Source organism: Octopus bimaculoides, chromosome 6 (assembly GCF_046866305.1).
Source record: "Octopus bimaculoides isolate indiv1 chromosome 6, ASM4686630v1, whole genome shotgun sequence".
NCBI classification, from domain to species: Eukaryota; Metazoa; Mollusca; class Cephalopoda; order Octopoda; family Octopodidae; genus Octopus; species Octopus bimaculoides.
This window is the reverse complement of record NC_142933.1, coordinates 33109023-33133304: the sequence shown is the minus strand read 5'-3', so window position 1 is coordinate 33133304 and position 24282 is coordinate 33109023. Positions and strand designations below refer to the sequence as shown.

Sequence of the window (24282 nt, the reverse complement as noted above, 5' to 3'; positions counted from 1 at the left end):
GAATTAATTGGGTTGGCTTGATATCATATCGTGCCTGAGCTAGAAATCATCCACATTCAAATGTGGATGATTTTCTGAAAATGTTTGACAAATTGCATGGGGGAGGGGGCCATGAAAACATGATGGAGAACAGAATGAATGATTAAGCCCTTTAACCTGTTCGTTGATAAGTAGTCAAATGTATATTTCTAAATGAAAATTCATTTGTTTGTATATACACTGACCAGTAAATTAATTTTGTTCCTCTTTGAACAATTTACTTGTTAATGCATTGTAAATGTTATGTAATGCATTAAACATATCCTGCAATTGTCCATTGATATTAGTATTAATTCGCAAGACCTTCCCGGTTTTGAAGTTCTGTCTTAGAAATGTTTGATTGAGACTACGACAATATAAAAACTTTTCTTGCATTCGTTGAAATCTCTGGAGTTTCAAAATCGAAAGTGTTATGTAAAACTTCCAACTTCTATTCTTAGTCTTACTTCTGATTTCATCATTCGCCATCACCGTATATATTTACGGTATTGCCTTTCCTAAGCACATATTTATCTCTGTAATATCCACCACCACTAATGCAACAGTTTAATAAACTTAACATTCTTTGGGTTTTAAATATCCTTTCGAAACAAATTTCTCTGAAACTAACTTTAATAAAATTTATGTTTCAGGAACGGTTCTATTATTGTGGATCACACTGTTAAAACCACAAATGGGTCGCTAGATGCTCTGAATAAAACTTTGGCAATTATCGAAAATCAAGGGCTGCAAGTTGGAAATAATACTTATAATACAACAGCAGTCTCACTACAAAGAGCATATAGTAAGTATGTTCCACAAAATTTTAGTAATTTAAATTTGTGATATACTGTGAGAATACAGTCATGCTTCACCTGAATACAGTCATGCTTCACCAGAGTATACATACTATTCAGATTCTTCCGCATATGATTTAAAAAGAAACGTCTTTAATGCTATTTCATTTTGTCCGTTTTATTTGCAACAATTTCGACATAATTGATGCCACTTATATATGGAGATGTATGGACAGGTATATAAACTGAATTTATGTCAAATACTGTAAAATATCATACATAGCGCTTGAAGAATATGTATGTTGGGTATGTGAGGGAAAATATTAATGGGGGCACAAATAGGTGTTTAAATACTATAGAAACAACCTACGTGTAACTCATTGACAACTGCATTTTTTATAAATGTTGGCTAATGTATACACTGTAGATTATGAGGTATCTATGTAAGATATTTTATGAAGTAAAAAAAGATTATTGTGTGCAGTTTAGTAGACAGTAAATAGCTACGCGTTTCCAGAAAAGAAGGGGATAATATCACTTGCAAATAAACAAATAGACTCTATAATGAAAGGAAAAACAAGATAAACACGAGCATGCTGCAAGAAGAAAGAGTAGAATTATCAAAACTACAAACACATTCAATCAGTTAAAAGCATATTTCTCCTGTAAACGTTTTTCAATTCATTGAATACGCATCATCCTTTTACTTAAACATCTCATTTCGAAGTTGAGCTAAATATCTTTAAAAAACTGCTCAGTCAGTAATAAACAATTCTACCGTTTGAAAAATAAATGTAAGATTTTTCTCTTCAATATTTCTTCATAGCCAATAATTGTTTAACCTTTAAATTCATGAAAACATTTGCTATCGAAAATAAAAGAATAATACTCTGAAACTTACCATTTACTAATTTATGTATGAGGAAATGTTATTGAAATATAAAACAAAATCATTTGATATTTACCATCTGAGATAAATATTGCTAATACATATTTACAAGTATGAGCTGTTGTATATTGTTTGTTGGTCTGTTATCTTGGGGCCAACTCTTTAAAAGTAGTCAAAACCCACATTATAATGATAAAGCAAATGCTTGATAAGGAACAATATTTATGGCGGAGTATTTTTACATAAATAACTATTGATGGCGTCGCTGGGCAATTAAAGAACGTAAAAAATCATACATACATACATACATACATACATACATACATACATATATTCATACATCGTTATATAGACACACATAGACTCACGCATACACACACACACACACATACAAATACATACACACATCTACACTTTTTATTAGAGGATTAATAGGATGAAGCTAACCTTGCCTAACGGAATTCCAACTGCGATTCATTGCAGAATATAAGGAAAACGATCCTGTAGGAAGAAAATGGAGACGGGAAACAAAAAATTGAGTATCTGCAACATGATAGTAAACTATCATGGGGCAAGTGTGGCCAACCGCAACAATGAATGTCCAAAATAGGACTTCATCTGAAGAAGGTTATACTTCCAATTTGGTGGGGTTGGAAGGGTATCGTCTTTTACGAGCTTCTTCACAGCGACACGACGATTAATCCGGATGTATACTGAAGCCAGCTTAGCAAATTAAACACATCGATCCATCAGAAGCGTCCAATAATTGTTAACCGTAAGAGTATTGTCTTTAATTAAGACAATACCAGACTACACATCTATTTGCAGCACAGGTTACTAGGGCCTTTCAGGGTGGGGTGGGGGCAACTGGTGTTGCAACTTCCACATTCACGGGACATTGCGCCATCAGATTTCCACCTATATAACAGGTATTTCAACAATATATAAACATTACATATATATATAAATATTTGCGCGAGTACGCGCGCGCGCGTGTTTGTGTGTGTACAAGACACAGAGACTCACACACACACGTATATATGTGTGTGGTGATATGTGTGGTCTGTTTTTATGTGTATGGAATCTATTGTTATTCTTGTGCAACCACAGATTATTAAACATTTTGGTAACCAACCAAACGATATGTGATAGAAATGGCGCTGAGCTGGCTGAACTTTAGACACGCAGAGCAAAATGCTTAGCAGCATTTCGTCCTTTTTGTGTTCATATGCCACCGAAGTCGACATTGCCCAGTTGATGAAATGAGTAACAGTTACGAACTGAAATCGACGTAATCGACTAGACCTCCAGCATCTCTTCTGGCTAGACTTTCCACGTATGAATTTTTGTTCTGATGTCACGACTGAGAGAGATTGTAATAAAGAGAAGCTAAATATCATTGTGAGACAGGAACAGTATCTTGTAAAGGTGTTATATGGCTACTCTGCATCGTATAAGGGTTTTTGCTCCTCTGAATGAAAAATGTTCTTAAAGGAAAACCCTTTGTAGATGTGGAAGAGTTGAAGAAAAAAACGACGGAGGCGTTAAGAGGCATCAGTTTTAACAGTAGAAAACGCGTCTGAACCGATGCATTGCTTCAAATAGAAAATATCTTGAAGGCGATAAAAGTATAAACATGTAAAACTAAGTGAATAAAGTAATATTGCAAAATTTCGGTATCTTTTGGGTAGCCTCTCGTGCATGCTCTCCATTGCCTAGCTTGGCAAAAGAGAACTATAGAATAAGTACAAGGACTACAAAGAATTGGTCCTGGGGTCAATTTCTTCGACTATAAGCCTTTAAGCCACTGCCCCAACATGTCCACAGTCAAATGACTGAAACTAGTAGAAGAATAAAGTAATATAGGCAGGTAATTATGTATGTACGTATGAATGTATATATGCATATATGTATATATGTATGTATGTATGTATAACATATAGACAGACGCTCTCACAAACCCATGTATATTTATGTGTGTCAATATGCGTGTGTGGTGGTGTTGGTGGAATTTAGCTATTGATATTCTTGTGAAACCCCAGGCCAGTAAACATTTTGGTAAGCAATGAGATACAAAGTCATGAGATGCAAAGATTGTAGTCTCTGACAGTGTGACATATCTTATTTATATTTCTTCACAACTTTTGCTTCGTTTTCTTTAGTATTTCTGTTTTCTTTTACGATAACCTTTATACATTCATTTGTTAAACCATTTTTCTGGGATCTTTGATATGAAGTCTGGGAGAGTTTTGGACTATATTTTGATACGTTTTCAAACTTTCTCATTTCTTCCGAGTGGTTGGGTACATTTCATAATTGAACACTCAAATAGCTATTACCTTACTCGTTAATTATAATAGTATATTTTATGATCTTACTTTTTTTCCAGATAGTACAACTCCAACAGAAGAAGGTAAATAGTGGTTTATAATTTCTCGCTATTCATTGTCTTTTATTCTTAAAATTTGTTAAAAACTCATTGACTTCGTTCGCATATTTTGCGCCGCAACAGATGTAAGCAATTTGTTTTCAAATTTGAACACTCAAATAACTATTACCTTACTCTTTAATTATAAAATATATTTTATGATCCACATCAAATTTATGCAACTTGTTTTATCCTGCTGATGATCTCACGTTGGAATGTCAAATCACCGTAGTTATACATCACTAAAAGAAAAAGGTGTTTGTTTTATCTTTCTGTGACATGGCAATCTATATTGAGTGTTATCGTTGCTGCCAAACTGCAGAATCTGAAATAAGCACGACTTCTTATGATATAGTTAACGACTACGAAATAGCCAAGACGATGAATCTGATAACACATTCGAGTCTTTTGTGTCCCTGTCACTTAGCATTCATTTTACCTATAACAGTATCGATTAGTAAAATTTAAAAAGTGACCATTATCACGAATAGTACCGTCTCACTATTTATCGTTATCATAGTTACGCAGTTGATATTAATATAATAGCTCTCCGAATTAATGATGCCATCTTCTGGGACTTATAGCTGATATTATAATACTTGTGCAATCTAGAATCGAATAGTGCAAATACTCCAACAATATTGTTCACTTAATAATTTAGGCATAACTAAAAAACCAAAGACAATTCTTTACAGTCATTACTCCTATTTACAGAAACTGCGTTGCTTCGCCCTTTTTGAAAACGTTTATGATTTTCAAAATGCTCTCCTTCCATGTGTGTCTATCCGCGAGTGCACTTAGAGCAACGCAGATTGCTCAGCCGACTTTAACAAGATGACAATATTGATGTTCAATAATGGAACAAGATTATTTTAGGAACTAAAAGTACGAATGTATTACAGTTACAAAGCATATTTGAAATGATTTTGGCTGCGTAGAATACTAGAGATGGAAATGGAACTTGGAGGTGATGAATCCTGTGGGTATTTCGTAAATTTCGGTGCTAGATCTTATTATTAGCTAAGCGTAATGTTCGGAATTATGCCTGCCAATTTAGTCAAAGGAACTTTATATACAATACTTCTCACCTAAGTCTCACACAGTCTACACATGTCCACAGACCATAGATTTACGAAGTGGTCTGACAATAATCAAAATGGAATAGTCAAAAATGGAACAAAGTCTGGTGCATTGTGAGAGCCAGTCTACTAAGTAAGAGGTTAGATGTCTTGCTCCAACAGGAGCGAATATGATTTCTGAAAAATCTACAAGCTACATATCAACAGTATATGAGTCACAAACGTATATTCATTGCGACAACATAGTTCTGAAGGCTATGTGAGTCACAAATGTCTATTCATTGAGACTGTATATCGAAAAAAAAATGTAGAAGCATAAACTTCCAATGAACAAGTCGGTACTCCATACGCAATCTTTCACGATTTCTAACAACTCTGTACGCTTTACATGTTCCTGACAAACCGATAATTTAACTGTCACTAAACTTGATTTCACACATATTGCCAATGTTCCGGAAAGGAATGTCTTTATTTTTTTTTATACCTGTATAACTTAAATAAATTTAATTAACTGAAATGAAGAAACTAAAAAGTTAATACAATATTCTTTCCTCGTTTTTCCATGCAGATTCTACAGATTTAATTCTCGGTCTTGGCATTGGAATTTCTGCAGCAGTTATTTTACTGGTCATAATTCTGCTTTGCATTTGGTTTAAATGGAAAAAGAAAAATACTGAATGTCTTCTGAACACATCAGATATGTAAGATGACCAATACTTCTTTGTCTTTCCTCTATGTTAGAAAATATGTGTAAACAATGAAATCTTATTTAACGTTAATGTCATGCTAGCTATACAGTATGTCTTGAACTAGTAATGCTTCTGTCGGTAATAACAAATTAAAAATGTCAGCCACGCTTTTGCAGTACCTGTAATTTATTGCTCACTGTTTTTCTATATCAGTAGAATCTCAATTTGCCTAAGCATGCGGTTAATAATCGATACTTAACACATATGGCACGCAATGACGCAGAAATCTTCACTTAGCAATTTCACTGCCACTTGAGGGCGCTTTTCGTCTGCTACTAAAACATTTCTGTGCTTTTAATCAGTGGTATGCACTCCCGAGATGAATACTGTAATTGAGTAGTAATCTACTGTATATCCACGTTAAATAAGAGTATTACTTTGAATTAATATATTCCTCGTTGCCAGTGATTTGCGACAGCAGTGATTTTTTAATCACTATTTTTCAATATATACAGAGGCTGATATAATAACTTTTCTGACAGCGCAGTTAGGACATTTATCAGTCAAACAAGTGGCGTCGAACTTGACTCACATGTCTAGTTTGGCTTTCACTGATGTCCAGGATTTCCTTGCGAATATTGCCGCTTATACCTGTCAATACCCTATATAGGATGCTAGTGTTGACAATCCAGCGATCATGTTTACTATAATTCCTAATTTAAGCAAAAGAACCACTTATCGTTTTAAGATGTTATAATAGCTCATGTAGCGGCTGCAATAACTGAATAGAAGTCATTTTATATTTCATGGTTTGATGAAAAGCGGATTCTATCTGATTTCCTTTGGTTTGTTGTAATTTTAGTTATATCCCAAAATAAATAAATATATATATATATATATATCGGTTGAGTAAAAGTTAAACAATGTCTTGAACATTGAAGTATGTGTACTGGAATCTTGCACGGTTTTGAATTTCTTCAGACAAATTTTTTGCAATTGTCTGATAATACAGACATAGACTTGCTCAAATGCATCAATAGATTAACGTCGACTCTTTTTCGCCGTTGTTACTATCATCTGAAATTGATCGGTTGGTTTGGACGTCTTTTGGTAATTATTCCGATTTCTGTTCGATTTATTACCGATTTGTTGAACTTTCATTCTGTTTGTTTTGAAATACACTCTATTTCTCTGCCTTTTGGCAGATTTGTTAACGGTTTCCCCATTGGGGGAAATGTTTCCCTTCTTTGAAAAAAATTTTTCTTCATCATGTTCAACATAAACTCATGAGATGTGTCTTCATCGGACGAAGATTTGAATGAACAAGATCACGATTTAAGCGAGGAATTGCGAATTAAAAAAATTGCAGTAAAATTTGTGCCCCTTTTGCACACGGAAGATCAAAAGCAGTCACGACTGAATGCGTGTCATTAACTGAAAGAACAGTTGGAAGTTAATCCAAACCGTTTATCAAAGGTTATTACTGGTGACGAAAGCTGGTGCTACAGTTACGATCTGGAAACGAAGCAGCAATCAAGTCAATGAAAGCTGTCGATGTCACCACACCCTTAAAAAGTGTATCAGATGAAGACCAATGTCAAGACAATGCTGATTTGTTTCATCGATGTGAAAGGAATTGTCCACACAGAATTTGTTCCCCCCGGTGAAACTGTTAACCAGACAGTTTACTTGGCAGTTCTGAAGCGTTTGCAAGACACAGCGAGACGAAGACATTCTGACCAGTGGCAGAGTGGAACGTATTGGTGTCATCACCACAATGCACCTGCACACAACTCCTTGCGCATGTGGCAGTTTTTGACCAAAACTTACATAACCCAGCTTACCCACCCTCCCTCCCTATCCACCCAATCTTGCTCCATGAGACATTTTTCTGTTCCACCAAATGAAAATAAGTCTTTAAAGTAAGACGTTTGCAGATGAAGAAGAGGTGTATAAGAAAAACGATGGAGGCGTTAAAAGGCATCACTTTGCAAGAGTCCCACGTCTGGCTCGAACAGTGCAAAAAGCGTCTGGACCGTAGCATGGCTTGAAATGGCAAATACTATGAAAGTGGTGAAAATATAAACATGTAAAACTAATTCAATGAGATAATACTGCAAAATTCCGGTTTCTTTCAGGTAGCCCCTCGTATATAAATTATGACATCTAATAGCTAAAGAATAAAATATAAATATGGAAACACTATGCCATCGTCAGTTTAAATACTAAACTGGCTTTTTCTTAGTATATAATATGTCTAAGGTGGCGAGCTGTCAGAAACGTTAGCGCACCGAGCGAAATGCTTAGCGGTATTTCGTCTGCCGTTACGTTCTAAGTTCAAATTCCGCCGAGGTCGACTTTGCATTTCATCCTTTCGGGGTCGATAAATTAAGTTCCAGTTACGCACTGGGGTCGATGTAATCGACTTAATCCCTTTCGCTGTCTTTGTTTGTCCCGTCTATGTTTAGCCCGTTGTGGGCAATAAAGAAATAAGAAACGTTAGCCCGTCGGGCAAAATTCTGAACCGTATTTCGTCCGTCTTTACGTCTTTACGTTCTGAGTTCAAATTTCACCGAGGTCGACTTTGCTTTTCATTCTTTCGGGGTCGATCTAATCGACTGACCCTCTCCCGCAAAATTTCGGGCTTTGTGACTAGAGTAGAAAAGAGTATATAATATGTCTTCTTAATGCTCTTTTGTCTGTGATCATGTATTGTAATCTTTATATCAGTTCGCTTGGAATTCAAACTGTTATGGGTTATCTTTATATAATTGTGTTCGTATAGATTTCGCATGCATGGAATGTTACAATCGAACGAATATGAATCGATTTGTATGTTATACTTTTTTTCTATATGTTTAAATGCTTGAGTGGAGATGCCTGGATTAATGGCTAGAGTGTTGGATTCATGAGCGTAAAACAATGGTTTCGATTCCTGGAAAGGGCGTTGTGTTCTTGAATACAACACTTCATTTCACGTTGCTCCAGTCCATTCAACTGGTAAATATAATTTTGCGACGACCCGGTATTCCGTCCAGTGGAAGATATATACAGCATGGAAACCAGGAAACCGACCCTCGGGAAGGAACTTCACTTTCTTTTTAGAAATACACAATTGAAACAATCATTTGTCTAATATGATGTAAGCGTTTAGTAAATATGTAATATTCTCCAAACGTTGTTATGTAGTCTGTATTACTTGGAATTCTTCGAAGCGATCTTTCGGGGCAATTACCCTGGATGTTAATCTTCATAGGATCGATTGCTTTCTGGTAGTTTGATGTAGTCAACCAAGTTTACTTACACACTGAGTCCATACTAGCTATCTGTTTTGGTTTATTAATCCCTACAACTACTTACACACACGCACACACACACACACACACACACACACACATACGCACGCACACACGCACGCACGCACGCACGCACACACACACACACACATACACACACACACACACATATATATATATATATATATATATATATATATATATATACTTGCACTCCGTCGCTTACAACGACGAGGGTTCCAATAGATACGATCAACGGAACAACTTACTCGTGAGATTGACGTGCAAGTGACTGAGTACTCCACAAACACGCGTATCCCTTCATATACTTCTCAGGGAGATTCAGTAGGACACAGTGTGGCAAGGTTGGCCCATTGAAATACGAGTACTACCCATTTTTGCCAGCTGAGTAGACTAGAGCACCTTGACCGTTGACTGAACACTATTCAATTTTTTTCCTCCGTGTTTTTCTCCTTGTCTCCGTATTCTTTCTGTTGAAGAGCGTAGCTCGAAACGTCAAAGACTTTCCGTATTCCCGAGCGTCATACTAATACATCCTTTTGTTATTTACACCACCTGTCCTCGTCTGTTGTTATTATTTGTATATTCTCCCACATAAAATAAAGTATCTTGTTCAAGGACACAACGCGCCGCCGGGAATCGAACTTGCGACCCTACAATCACGAGCCGAATACCCTAACCACTAAGCCACGTGCCTTGACTATAAATGTGTGTGTGTGTGTGTGTGTGTGTGTGTGTGTGTGTGTGTGTGTGTGTGTAATATTCCCTGATGGAGATTTAATATTTAAATGTATTTACGTTAATCAATATTTTGTATTTCACAGTTTACAAGTAGATAACACTTATATGGATAACGCCCCAGGCTGGAAGAAGGAGAATATCGGCATAAACAAAGATTTCGATTGGCACGAGGGACCTCAACAGAAATGTAAGTCTATTTTCCCGCAAATAAATATCCTTATTGCAATATGTTTCCCAGTTTTGATGACTTTATTAAATTCTTTTCCAAGACTGTGTGCTGACAGATTCGTTAGCACACCGAACAAAATGCTTGACAGCAGTTTTTCCACATTCTGAGTTCATATTTTGACCAGGTCGAGTTTATCTTTTTATAATTTCAGAGTCTTTAAAATAAGTAACAGTGAAATATCGAGGTCAAGTAGACTTATAGTCACAAAGTTTCCATCCCTCGTTTACTTTTCTGGCATAAAATACCTTCAAACATTTTGTCTAATGTATATCTTTTTATGTAACGTAATATAGCATTGATGTTGCCACCGTCTCTAGCTGGTCGGATGATAACGCCAATTAAATGCCTGATTCATGAAATTGTTTGTTGTTGGAATTTTTATCGCTTACTTGTTTCGGTCATTAGGCTGCGGCCATAGTGGGGGTACCATCTTGAAGAGTTTTACTCCAACTGATTGGCCCCCGCACTTATTTTTCAGTCTGGTACATATTTCGTCTTACTTTTTGCTGAGCTCCTAAGTTAGTGGGACATAAACAAATCAGAACCGGTTACCAAGACTGGGGAGTGAACAATTACCGACACAAAGATGCATACACGCACACACATATATGTACGGCGGGCTTCCAGTCGTTCCATCTACCAAATTCATTCATACAGCATTGGCCATTCTGGGGTTATTCTATAAAAAACACGAAAGGTGCCACGCTGTGGGATAGAACTTGAATCTATGTGGTTTCAAAACGAGCTTCTTAACAACTCATCAATTCCTGCAACTATAATGTTTATTTTATGGTTATTTTCGATCAAGGAGTAATATTTGACCAAAGCCATTCCAGGTTATGCCTTCATTTTTCTTCTGCATGCATTCTGTAGATAGAACTAAAAATTCAAAATATTCAATGTCCTTTCCCTTTTTATATGACAGCACATGATGCGATGCAAATTTTAATACTATTTCTAGGATATCATGTGTACATGGAGGTTCCACCATTTTCTCGTTCGTAGATAGAAATGAATGACATTTTGTGAATACAATATTTCACCAAGTCACACTTAGAAAAAAATTAAAAACATTTTGGGACACCGAGAAATTGATTGAACAGTTTATAATCTTGGGAAAGAAAAACTCTTGAGAAACTTTGGAAAGAAAAGTCCTTCGTTCAGTTTGCTAGATCGTATAAGTAAAGGTATCTGTTTACTTTAAGGCTTCAGTTATACTGACACTGGCTCGCGACCTCTCGAGCTATCAATACATTCTGATCGGCTCTGATAGAGCAGCTCAATGTTTTGAAGTGTTCTTCTTGAGACCAAACATGTTTTCTAATGAAGAAAACCGTCCACAATATATCGCATGTCTTCAATGCTGCTGACCACGAAAGCTGAGTCATTTGCGTGTAGCAACGCCCTAACTCAAATCTCCCAGATATCGGTGAAGGCACGAAGACTAGCTTCGCATCTCTTCTGGGGTGGATAACGATCCCCTTCTGCAAATAGACCAGCCTTCACGGTGTCTAGCACAACTGAGAGTTAAAGTGCGACGAGCGAAAGGGCAGGCATAAAGCTCTGCTTCACACCATGGTTGACCGTAAACGCTTAACTAAGTACTCCATCAAATAAGACTGGCCCTTTTATTACTGCATGGAACTCCTTGATAATGTGAACAAGCTTTTCGGGACATCCATAAGTCTCTAGCACTTTCAAAAGGTATTTGTTAGTTCAAATGCCTGGAAAAAGTCCACAAACACCATGAAAAGTGACCAGTGTTGCGCCGCTGCTTCTTCCTATAGCTGTTGCAGTGAGAAGATCATGCCTGTGGTTGCTCTCCATATATACATAGGCAGATAGATACATAGATAGATGGAAATACAGAAGGGAAAATAAATGTAGACATATAGCTGGATAGATATATAAGTGTGAATATATGGGTGTGTTTATATATGTGTGCATGTGTGTATGTGTGTGGGAGTGTGTGTGTGTGTGCGGATGCATGTGTGAATGGGCGTGTATGTGCGCGAGTGTGTGTGAATGTATGGGTGTTGGTGAGTGTGCGACTATGTGTATACGCGTCTGCAAGTGTGTGTTCTTATGGCCTTCAAATACATTTTGCTCGCAACAGAATTGTACACTTTATCAATTAATAAATGTATCAATCTCTTATATCCGTTTTTCTTAACTCCTATCACTTAAGTTTATTGCTTAATATTTTATATCTCTTTGCAGCGTATTTTGACTATGTCCTCGAAAGTGAAGACCAAGTGAGTAATTTTGTCATTCTTTACATTTTGTAATCGATAGACTGCAAAGAATAGAACTGTGAACCTTCAAAATTTAAAATATTTCTTTAAGAAACGTAAATTTCACAATAATACATGAAAATTTCTGTTGCGTCAGCTTGGATGTGCGAGGAATACACTCACACATATGCCACCAAACGCATATATACGCATAACACATATATATGTATGACACCAAACACACACACATATATATATATATGTTTATTTCCACACACAAACACGTAGATATATTTATATATACATATATATACATATATACATATATATATACATACATACATACATACATATATACATATATATAATGTATATATATACATATATATATTATATATATATACATATATGTATATATATATATATATATATATATATATATATATATATATATATATATACACACACACACACACACACATATATATATATATATATATATATATATATATATATATATATATATATATATATATATATATGTATATATATATATATATATATGTATATATATATATATATATATATGCATGTATACGCATAGATGCGAGAGTGTATGTGTATATATAGAGAGAGAATCTGCATCAAATTTTGCGAAAAGCTTCGTGATACCTGTTCAGTGGCTTACGCGAAGTTTTCAAAACGCTTTCATCGTTCTCGACACAATCAAGGAGATCTTGTGCAACTGAAACCCGAGTGTCTTTTGGGTCAGCTGAATGCAGTTTTGGCACAAACTTGGCAGACATGCGTCTCATACCCAAACCTTCAGTGATAATCGACTGAACTGAATCGTAACTAATTTGCACTTCCTATGATCACTGAAAAATGGTGATTCTACGATTTCCACTCATTGATGCACGCACATCTTACGATGTTTTTTTCAGTTCTGCTTGTTGCGCGTCTCCGAGAACGTTCGTCAATATGGACATTTTTTCGGCGGTCTTGGAAACGTTTGAACCACTCGTCTAATGTGGCTCATACACTCCTCTCCATACACTTTCTGCAAATTTGCGCAGCCCTCCGAGCGGGTATCGCCATGACAACGTCCTCTGTCTGTCATAGTCAATGCGATCAATCACACGCTATATACCTTCCTTCCAAGCATTGCTGTAAATAACAGAAGCGACCTAGAACGTTAAAACTTAGTGCGCATGCCAAGCAGTTTTCATGATCAATCTTGCCAAGTGGCTTCATTGTGCGTACTTTGGCATCGCTACTATGGCAACAGTCCGGACACTTATTGATCAAATCTAGTATGTATGTATGTATGTATGTATCTCTCTATCTATACATATACATACATATATATATATTCGTATATAGATGTTTATATGTATATGCATATAAATGTATATATATATATATATATATATATATATATTTATATATATATATATATATATATATATATATATATATATATATATATATATATATATATATATATATATATATATATATATATATATATATGAGTAGAGCCATTCAATCAGCTTGCTTGCCTTGAGAGGGATCATAGGCAACAGTCTCACTTACACTAGACGAAGACTGAATCGTAAATTGTGTTTCAAATGGTATAAATGGCAAGCGTACAAATGCTACTCGAATATGTGTGTGTGTGTGTGTGTGTGTGTGTGTGTGTGTGTGTGTGTGTGTGTGTGTATGTGTATGTATATATATATATATATATATATATATATATATATATATATATATATATATATATATATATATATATATATATATATATATATATAAGTCAGTAAATAGTGGGGTTGTGTTAACCGCACGTGGAGAAATAATAGGAAAATGAAAAAAAGCCAGAATGCTGAACTGGAAGCATAATTTAATAAAGATTTTTTCTAACCGGTTTTCATTGCGAAGAAGCAAATTATCAAGAAGAAGGAGAATGAAAATGTTTTTTTACATAGAAGTACAAAATGAAGAAAATAATATATAAAACAATAATATATAAAAAAATATTAAAAAATATAAAAAAATAAATATACCCATACATTATATTGTCTTTGAGCTTTTGTAGTTCAATAGTAGTTCATGTATAAATTGGTAGGAAAAATAAGGATGCATGAGGGTTGAGAGTTTTGTTAGGTTTAAAAAAAGGGTTAAAAGTTTGTGCTAAAAAGGAAATGTGGTGTCAAAACAGGAAGTGTGTGTAAGGGGAGACAAGTGTTTTTAGTTGGAGTTATGAACTCTTTTTTTCCAAACAGGAAGTTTGTGTCTGTTCATAGAGGAATAAGGTCACTGAGGGGTGTGTGTGTTAAGAAATGGTTGGAATTTCTCTATGAAAAGATTCTCCTTGTTGATTCTTTCTTGTGTGGAGATTCTGTCTTTACATTGATAGAAAGGGAATATAATGAATTTAGGGTTTTTTGTTTCTGGCGCAAGAGTCTATGTGGCCACTGAGTGGAATTTGGCGGTATTGAGGGAGGTTTATTTGTTCCTTATGGACAGCTACTCTTCTACGTAATGGGAGGCTCGTTTGTCCGATATAGAAGTTTTGGCAACCTGCGCAAGTAAGGACATAAATGAGGTTACCCGAGGAACAAGAGAAATTGGTTTTAATTTTAAACTTTGTTCCTCGTTTGAAGGTAAATTCAGAGCCTTCAAGTAGGTAGGGGCAGGTGCCACAATTAGGGCGTGCACATTTTTTAACTGATGGGGGTGGAAGAGGTGTATGTAGTTTGGAATTGGTTAATAATGTTTTCAAAGATTTGTGTTGCCTTTTGCATTTAAGGACTTTGTGTGTATTAATGATATTGTTCATTTTCGGGTCTGTGGTGAGTAAGGGGAGGTTTTGTTTAATTGTGGTGAATGCTTCGATGTTATTGGGGTTATAGGTTGAGATGTATGGAAGTATTTTGGGGTTGGGTGTGTTATTATGTTGGTTGGTTTTTAGTGTGTTTTTGTCAAGTTCCTTGGCACGTTTTATTCCAAGATCTATGAGTGTGGAGGGATATTGGCGTTGTAACAGTGTTTTTTTGAGATCTTGTAAGCGTATTTCTCGAGTGGTTGGGTCAGAAACAATGGTGCAAATTCTTTTAGCTAAATTAAAGGGGATATTTATCTTGGTGTGTTTTGGGTGGCATGAGCTAAAAAGGAGGTATTGTTGTGAGTCTGTAGGTTTGTGGTAGATGTCGGTTGTGATTTGGTTATTAGGTGTTTTTATAATTAAGAGATCAAGAAAAGGGAGATGATGTTTGCTGAATTCCATAGTGAATTGAATGTTGGGATGTATGCTATTAAGAATGGATTTGAATTCTAGAAGTTTTTCATAGGGTTCATTCCATATGATGAAACAATCATCCAAATATCTTTTCCAGTTATCCATTAAAAAGATGTGGAAAAGGTGTCCAAATTTATGGCGTGAGGTTTCATTTAGTGTTAATTAAAAAAAAACCATTATGAGGTTCGCAAGGACTGGTGCAGCTTTAGTACCCATTGCGATACTACATTTTTGGCGAAAGTATGTGTCTGCAAACAGGAAGTAATTGTTGGTCAGAATGAACTTAAGTGATTCTATGATGAAAGTTGTGTTGATGCGATTAGGAAATGTTTCTGGGTGTTTGTGCAGCCAGAATTTAATTGCCTCAATCGCATATTCATGAGGGATATTTGTATAAAGGTTGACCACGTCAAAAGAAACCAAGAGTGACTCCTCGTTTGTTGTTTTCGGGAGGTGATTGAGCATGTCAAGATCATCTCTGATGAAACTTTTGATGTGGCTTAGGAAAGGTTTCAAAAGAATGTCCAAGAAATTGCTTAAGCGATGTGTTTCGCAGGAGGTGCCTGCTATAATGGGTCTTAGTTTTAAATACTCCGGTGCCATGATGTTGGTGTAGATTTCAGATGAGAGTTTGCAAGCTTCGGTGATGGATTTGTTCTTATGGATTTTAGGGAGGCCATAGAAGAGACTGGGCTTGCATTTGAAATTAGTGATGTAATCTTTTTCTTTGTCCGTGAGTCCTTGACCTTGCTGGAGTATAAGGGTGGTGAGGTTTTTGAGAGTTTTTTGTTGTTTATAGTTGGTGATAGTTTCATAGAAGGAGTTATCGTTTAGTAAGGAGAGTGCTAGGTGTTTCTAAAAATCTGTGTTCATTAGGACTACAGTACTACCTTTGTCAGCTTCTTTGATAGTAAGGCTTTTGTCCGTGCACGCCCTAATTGTGGCACCTGCCCCTACCTACTTGAAGGCTCTGAATTTACCTTCAAACGAGGAACAAAGTTTAAAATTAAAACCAATTTCTCTTGTTCCTCGGGTAACCTCATTTATGTCCTTACTTGCGCAGGTTGCCAAAACTTCTATATCGGACAAACGAGCCTCCCATTACGTAGAAGAGTAGCTGTCCATAAGGAACAAATAAACCTCCCTCAATACCGCCAAATTCCACTCAGTGGCCACATAGACTCTTGCGCCAGAAACAAAAAACCCTAAATTCATTATATTCCCTTTCTATCAATGTAAAGACAGAATCTCCACACAAGAAAGAATCAACAAGGAGAATCTTTTCATAGAGAAATTCCAACCATTTCTTAACACACACACCCCTCAGTGACCTTATTCCTCTATGAACAGACACAAACTTCCTGTTTGGAAAAAAAGAGTTCATAACTCCAACTAAAAACACTTGTCTCCCCTTACACACACTTCCTGTTTTGACACCACATTTCCTGCTTAACACAAACTTTTAACCCTTTTTTTAAACCTAACAAAACTCTCAACTCTCATGCATCCTTATTTTTCCTACCAATTTATACATGAACTACTATTGAACTACAAAAGCTCAAAGACAATATAATGTATGGGTATATTTATTTTTTATATTTTTTTATTTTTTATATTTTTTATATATTATTTTCTTCATTTTGTACTTCTTTGTAAAAAAACATTTTCATTCTCCTTCTTCTTGATAATTTGCTTCTTCGCAATGAAAACCGGTTAGAAAAAATCTTTATTAAATTATGCTTCCAGTTCAGCATTCTGGCCTTTTTTTCATTTTCCTATATATATATATATATATATATATATATATATATATATATATATATATATATATATATATATATATATTCATATATGTATATATATATATATATATATATATATATATATATATATATATATATATATATATATATATATATATATACATACATACATACATACATACATACATACATACATACATACATACATACACACACATTTACAGATGAATACAATTTGTGTGATTATATTTAGTTTGCATTTCCGAAATTGTAATAGATTTATAGATGGACTATGAGAATGCACGAAGTTTATTGAATCTGCTTAATCTCACGATTTATGTCAATAAATGTCTTTGTTTACTTTTAGTTCAAAATCCAGAGACCAAATATCCAACTAGAGTAAACTCCTTCCACTCGGTAAGTAGGCTCATTGTAACTTAATTAGTAGTATATATATGTACACACGCACAGACATACATACACACACACATACACACACACACATACACGAACACACACACACACACAAACACACACATACATACACACAAACACACACACGCACGTGCGATCGTGCGAGCGCATGTATGTAATTGCATATATATATATATATATATATATATATATATATATATATATATACATATATAAAAGTGTATGCATTTAAATATATCCATATATTAATACAAACACGCACACATATAATTGAAGGTATAAATAATAACCAGGTAATCATCTCACATTAGCAGTATTTTATGCAGGAAACACGTTGGAAGTGTTGGAACAGCAGAACAAAAGTTACGAGTTTTGATAGTCCCCAAAATATGTTATATCATGGTCAATTATTAAAGTAACTCGCGACCAGACCAAAGCATGCATATAATTCTTCCAAAATGAAAAACAGTAATTCAAATTAAAGAAAAGAGAATTCTTCATACATGCAAGATTTTGAAATTCTATAAAAAATTAGATATCATTCACTTTCTCAAACATCACAATTTTCGTTCTTAATGAACTTATGAATAAGCTCGCAACAAAAGGATTTCCACTACTTCAGGCAGATAGACGAAAAGTAAATGTTACTTCATACTGTGTGACTGTGTGACTTTTCTTAAACTATCCGTCTTGAGACAGATTGAAGCGATTGGTCAAAATAACATTTCTCCACAGTCCCAGTACATCTTCCTCTTAGTAACAACTTGGTCTGTGAAACGATTTCTGAGGTAATTTTATTACACACAGAAAAAAATTAGTAATGTAGTTAAGAGAAGAACAATGCCTTTTTCCCTCAATATTGAATGAATGTGTGTATATGTGTGTGTGTGTTTGTTTTTGTGTGTGTATGTGTGTGTGTGTGTGTGTGTGTGTGTGTGTGTGTGTGTGTGTGTGTGTGCCTACCTTTCAGGTCTTGCTGGTGCACCGCCATTATCATCACCTTTTCAATGGCCATTTTCTCGTAATTGGGTTTTGGTATGGAAACTATAGGTGGACAGTGTGTCCTCTCTGATATTCGTACTTGGAATGATTCCTTTGAGAGAAATACTACAGAAAACAACGTTTAGGGTGTGGTCTGGGTAGAAGTAAGGTAAAACTAAACTTCTTGCTATTTATGGATGATCTGAAGCTATTCACAAAAACTGAGGCAGAAATGGACAGCGTAATCCAGTCTGTACGGATTTTCTCCAAAAATATTAAAATGGATTTTGAACTCTCAAAATGTGTTACGATGGTGATGAGAAAGCTTGCCAGGACAGAAGGCATATGGTTGCCTAATGGTGAAGGCAATTCAACCTCAGTGCAGCTACCTGGGAATACTTGAGGCAGATGGAATCAAACACCACGACGTGAAGGAAAAAAACAAGAAGAGAGTACCTGCGGCGAGTGGGGAAGATATAGGTTTCAAAGCTGAATGCCAGAACATGATTTCGGCAATGAACTCGTGCGCAAGCGCGGTATTTCCGTATGACACTGGAATATTGAAGTGGACAGAGGAGGAGCTAAAAGAAGCTGGGCAAGGAGCCAATAAATCTAACGATGTTTGGAGCCCATCATCCATGTGCAGACACCGATCGCTTATACACGAAGAGAGCAAATGGAGGAAGGGGACTGATAAGTGTGGAAGATTGCGTTCGTATCGAATTTGAGAGCCTAAAGTAAAGAAACTTTGTTAGTGACAGTTAGTAACGAGGGAGTATTGAGAGCAGAGTAAAAAGGGAAGACAAAGCAAGAAGTACAAAAGGGACAGGGAGAAGAATTACGCAGGAAGGGACTCCACAATCAATTCTCTGTAGCCACAACAGAGGTTGCTGGAAAAAATAGGTGGGATTGGCTAATGAAAGGAGCCCTAAACAAGAGAGCACTGATATAGACCGAGAGCACTATACTGGCAGTGCAAGAACTGGAGAGTCAACCTTAGAAAAAAGCAAGTGTCTCCGCCGTCCCGCAATTGCAGTGGAGTAGATGAAACCATTGCCCATATAACGGACGAATGCCCTAGACTTGACCCAAAGCTCTATAAGTTGTGGCAACACGACCAAGTAGCGAAAGTGTTACAATGGTTACTGTGCGAAAAGTGGGGGCTAGAGAGAGACAAGACGTGGTATGAGCACAAAGCGCAGAGAGAGGCAGAACCGGAGCCTATTAAAATCTTATTTGATTTCCCAATCCGAACAGGTCAGGTACTACAGCTAACAGACCGGATCTAATGGTGATGGATAAGGTGACCACATATGCTACATAGTTGATGTTGATTGCTCCTTTGACCCACGAATATTCAAGATGGAAGGCCAAAAGTTAGATACAATCCTCGGCTACGGAAAATGAAGAAGGTGAAGTTAGTGCCAATTGTTGTTGCGTCCTTGAGACCAGTATCAGAAGGCATCACGAGGAATATAAAGGAAATTGGAATAGAGTGCCCAGTAGAACTGTTACAAAAGTTCGCCTCCTTGGCACGGCCAGAATAATCAGGAAAGTATTAGCTAGCTGAAAAGAACGGATAGCATGGTACTGTAGGCTGCAGGTAGTAAGCACGCTACACATGCAAGACTCCAGGAGTATCAACAAAGTCTGTTAGAGAGAAATAATAATAATAATAATAATAATAATAATAATAATAATAATAATAATAATAATAATAATAATGATAATAATAATTGATGTAAGCGAAAAATATTACATGTTGTGAATGTAGCAAACTAGCTCAAAAGGAATAGAAGAGGTCACTAAGTTTGTTCCCTGGAGATTGTCTGAGAAGTGCGGTCTTAGAAGAACGTGTAAATGTTACGAATATGAACCAGAAGGTGTCAAGTTACGAAAAGACGAAATTGCAAAAATGTGGGCAATGAAAAGAGTTAGTTATCTCAGTAGTTGTCAGTGCACTCGGACATCTAGCAACCAAGTTCGAGAAATCTCAATTGATATGAGGGTAAAGCATGTTAAAAAAATTGCTCTTCTGGGGACAGAGAGGATTTTGAGATTGGGACATGGCTGTTAAGTATCTTCTAAGATACTTAACATCGGGGTACAAAGTTTAATAATACGTGGAAAGAAAGCCTGGAAGCCCCCTGTGAGACCTTTGACATCAGGTTGTTGTCTGCTTTCACAAAATTAATGGGAGCAATTAAGATGGAGGGCTCTGATATGTAAAATAATAATAATAATGATAATAATAATAATAATGACATATATATATATATATATATATATATATATATATATATATATATATATATATATGTATGTATATATATACACATACACACAAACATACACATACACACATATAAGTGTATCAATCTATGTATCTGTCTATCTGTTTGTGTGTGTATAATTTACTTTATTTAACATAGATTTGACTTTCTGTCTGATTGAAACATGGAAAGTTTATGAGTTCCGTGGTGTCTTTGGAATAAAATGTTAAAGATGCTAGTTAGTATATTACTAGGGGCCATATGACGGACTATGATGATCATCTTTTATAATGACATCTGGGAAAACTAGATGCGTAATGTATAACGAAGACTATAGTAAAAGCAGACAATAGAAATACAAAAAGAGTGGAGACACAAATAGAAAAGCGTTTTTAACATGTCCATTTAACCCTGCCCCCATTGTCCGGTGTGCGGTTCCTTTTTAGGATGGTATTGTACAACTTTACAGGTAATCACTATTTCTAGTGATTTTGTGACCTCTTTTTGAGGATTTATTCTATCATTATACAATACGGCTCACTAATAATCAACATTTGTTTTATTTTTCAGATTGAAAATGGACACGATAACCAAGTTTGAAGATTACACCAATCAATTTTTTTTTATTTTGTGATTTTTTTTTTATCGGAAATTAAAATTAAATTAGATATAATAATTAAAATGCAAAATTATAAAAATATTTTCGTTTATCAAAAACGAATATTAACTGAACCATTTAACCCATGCAAGCGTGGGGTGGCATTTAAAATATTACTAAAATGAATAAATGCATAATATTATAAAAATTGATAACTTTACTTCACATGTGGCAATAATAAATTTATCAATCTAGAAGTTTCTCCCTCTTCAAATATTAGTGAATATACAAGCTAAATCTGAAGAAACAGTAACTAAGTATGTACTTATATCTATAATTTTATCAAACAATAATAAAGTTTTGCACAATTTCAATACTTTCTCCCAAAGTAAAAGATAGACTTTATATAATTAAAACACATTTATTTAATTCTTACTATTAATTTGTAAATATACTAGATTGACATATGGCATTAATGTTCTGAATCAATTTTTAACTTATTTTAATCCTCAGCACACACCAGTTTCTTAATTTTAGAATAAATAATTAAAGAAAATCACCTCAGATTATTAATAGAAATATGATGAAATATGTTAATCTTCGTAAAGAAAATGTGTTAATTTCTCATTTTTAACTTGAAAAAAGAGGAGTATTCACTTAACATTTAGAGTTATAGATAACATTTCAAAGATACTTGTAAAATGTGTTTTTCATGCAGCCCTTTAATATACTTCTTTGTACGATATGACTTAGAAAGTAATGCAATTATTATTTGCATTACTTTTTGATTCACACGCGTAATAAGTTCTATTATTTCTCGAGAAAAGTCTATGTAACAAAAATAAATCTATAGATAAATAAATAAAATATAACACTCTTTATTACTCTTGTTAGATAACGTTCAGTTCACGGCATCCTATTTTAAATAAATGATTGAACAGTCCAGAAGATTAACCAGATATTTAGTGCCACATCTTTAGCTGCAATATTATTACATTGTAATATCTGTATTAGCATTTATTATATGAAGCAGGGGAAATGAATGAATGTTAAAACAAAGATATATTCTTACATTAAAAATCATGATTTTACAACACCCATTGTATTACTAATTTTAAAATTATAATAATTTTCTTATGCGTTAAATAACTTTTAGTAAAAATCTTACGAAATATATTTTTAAATTTTGATTATGTATCCATATAAAATTTTGTAAGATTTCAATACAGGCTGGCCTGATTAAATATATTTTATACTTCATTGTGACTCAGTGTTTTACTTTAAACATTTTAGCTATTTTCCAGACTACTCACTTCATTACTCAGTTGTCGTACAGTTATATGCCTAATAAAAGCTATCGTCAGTATTTATAGGTAAAGTTGGCTCAGTTTTGTTGTTGATATATTCATTGTTGTAGCGTAAAATACGCGCAACTCATGCTAAATTTCGTCTACAAATTCGATGTAAAATGGACGTTGTAACTACGAAAGCTTATTTATATACAACGGGAAGCTTGAAATAAAAAAGAAAAAAGAAATAATTCTCACAATTTTCATAAGATTAATAATACTAGAGTGATTTATTAAATATTGTATGAAATCTATTCCAGATGAATCAGCATTATCCCCCCCCCCCATGTCATATTATCGAGAGAACAACTAAAGAATGCATTTCTTAAAGATATATGCATGAAAGTGATGTTGTATGACTAAAGATATCTAGCACAGCTAAAAGCAAAAAAATTATACCCCTTTTCAGAATTTATGGCCCAATCTCTAACTCTCAGAAGGTTTCCTGAAATATATTGAAAACTAAATATTAACCGGCAAAATCTTTAGCACACCGAGCAAAACGCTTCACGGCATTTCGTCCGTCTTTACTTTCTGAGTGTAACTTCTGCTGAGGTTACTTTTCCTTTCAACCGTCTTGAGGATTATAAAATAAGTACCAGTTGAACACTGGGGTCGATGTAATCGACTAGTCCCCTTACCGAACTTGCTGGCCTTGTACCAAAATTTGAAACCAATATTAACTGTGTGAAACCATAAACTAGCTCAACTGATATTACATAAAGAAGACAATTTAATTTCCAGGTTCTCATATTTATTTATTATCTTACTTCGTGTTCCGCTTGAAGTCAAATGCAAGACTGCTGGCTCATCTTATCTAGAAAGTTAAAAGATGCGTTTCAGAGTCTAAATTTTCGAACAAAAAAAAAGAGAATAAACAGAAAAAGATCAAAGTTTTATACTTTATTTCATTAATTATAAAGGCCGAGATTAGTGGTCACTCATGGCATTTTTTCAATGCTGCAGCTGACGTACAATGAACAAGCTTTTATTCTTTCCTCAATATGAGTTTATTAGACGGATACATTTTCCCTATTTAATACAGCTTCGTGAAGTAATTCCTAATTCGCATATGAGGTTTAAAACTGAATCAAAGAAGATAATTTCGTGCTTGGTTTGTAAATGGCTTTCAATTCTCCATGACTGATTAAATTTTCC

At 34.8% G+C, this 24282-nt stretch overlaps 1 protein-coding gene across 33 annotated transcripts in view; it reads left to right on the top strand.

The window, feature by feature from the left end:
- Positions 1-23035, top strand: part of LOC106877401 (uncharacterized) — a 219860-nt gene extending 196825 nt beyond the window's left edge. For all 33 annotated transcript variants that reach the window (XM_089353728.1, XM_089353725.1, XM_089353730.1 and 30 more), the window contains 7 exons: positions 672-823; positions 4094-4117; positions 5780-5912; positions 10042-10145; positions 12408-12442; positions 17856-17905; positions 21748-23035. In XM_089353728.1, coding sequence (XP_089209854.1) covers positions 672-823; positions 4094-4117; positions 5780-5912; positions 10042-10145; positions 12408-12442; positions 17856-17891 — 484 coding nt within the window. In that variant the 3' untranslated portion in view covers positions 17892-17905; positions 21748-23035. The remainder of the gene's footprint in view (positions 1-671; positions 824-4093; positions 4118-5779; positions 5913-10041; positions 10146-12407; positions 12443-17855; positions 17906-21747) is intronic.
- The last annotated feature ends 1247 nt before the right edge of the window (positions 23036-24282 follow it).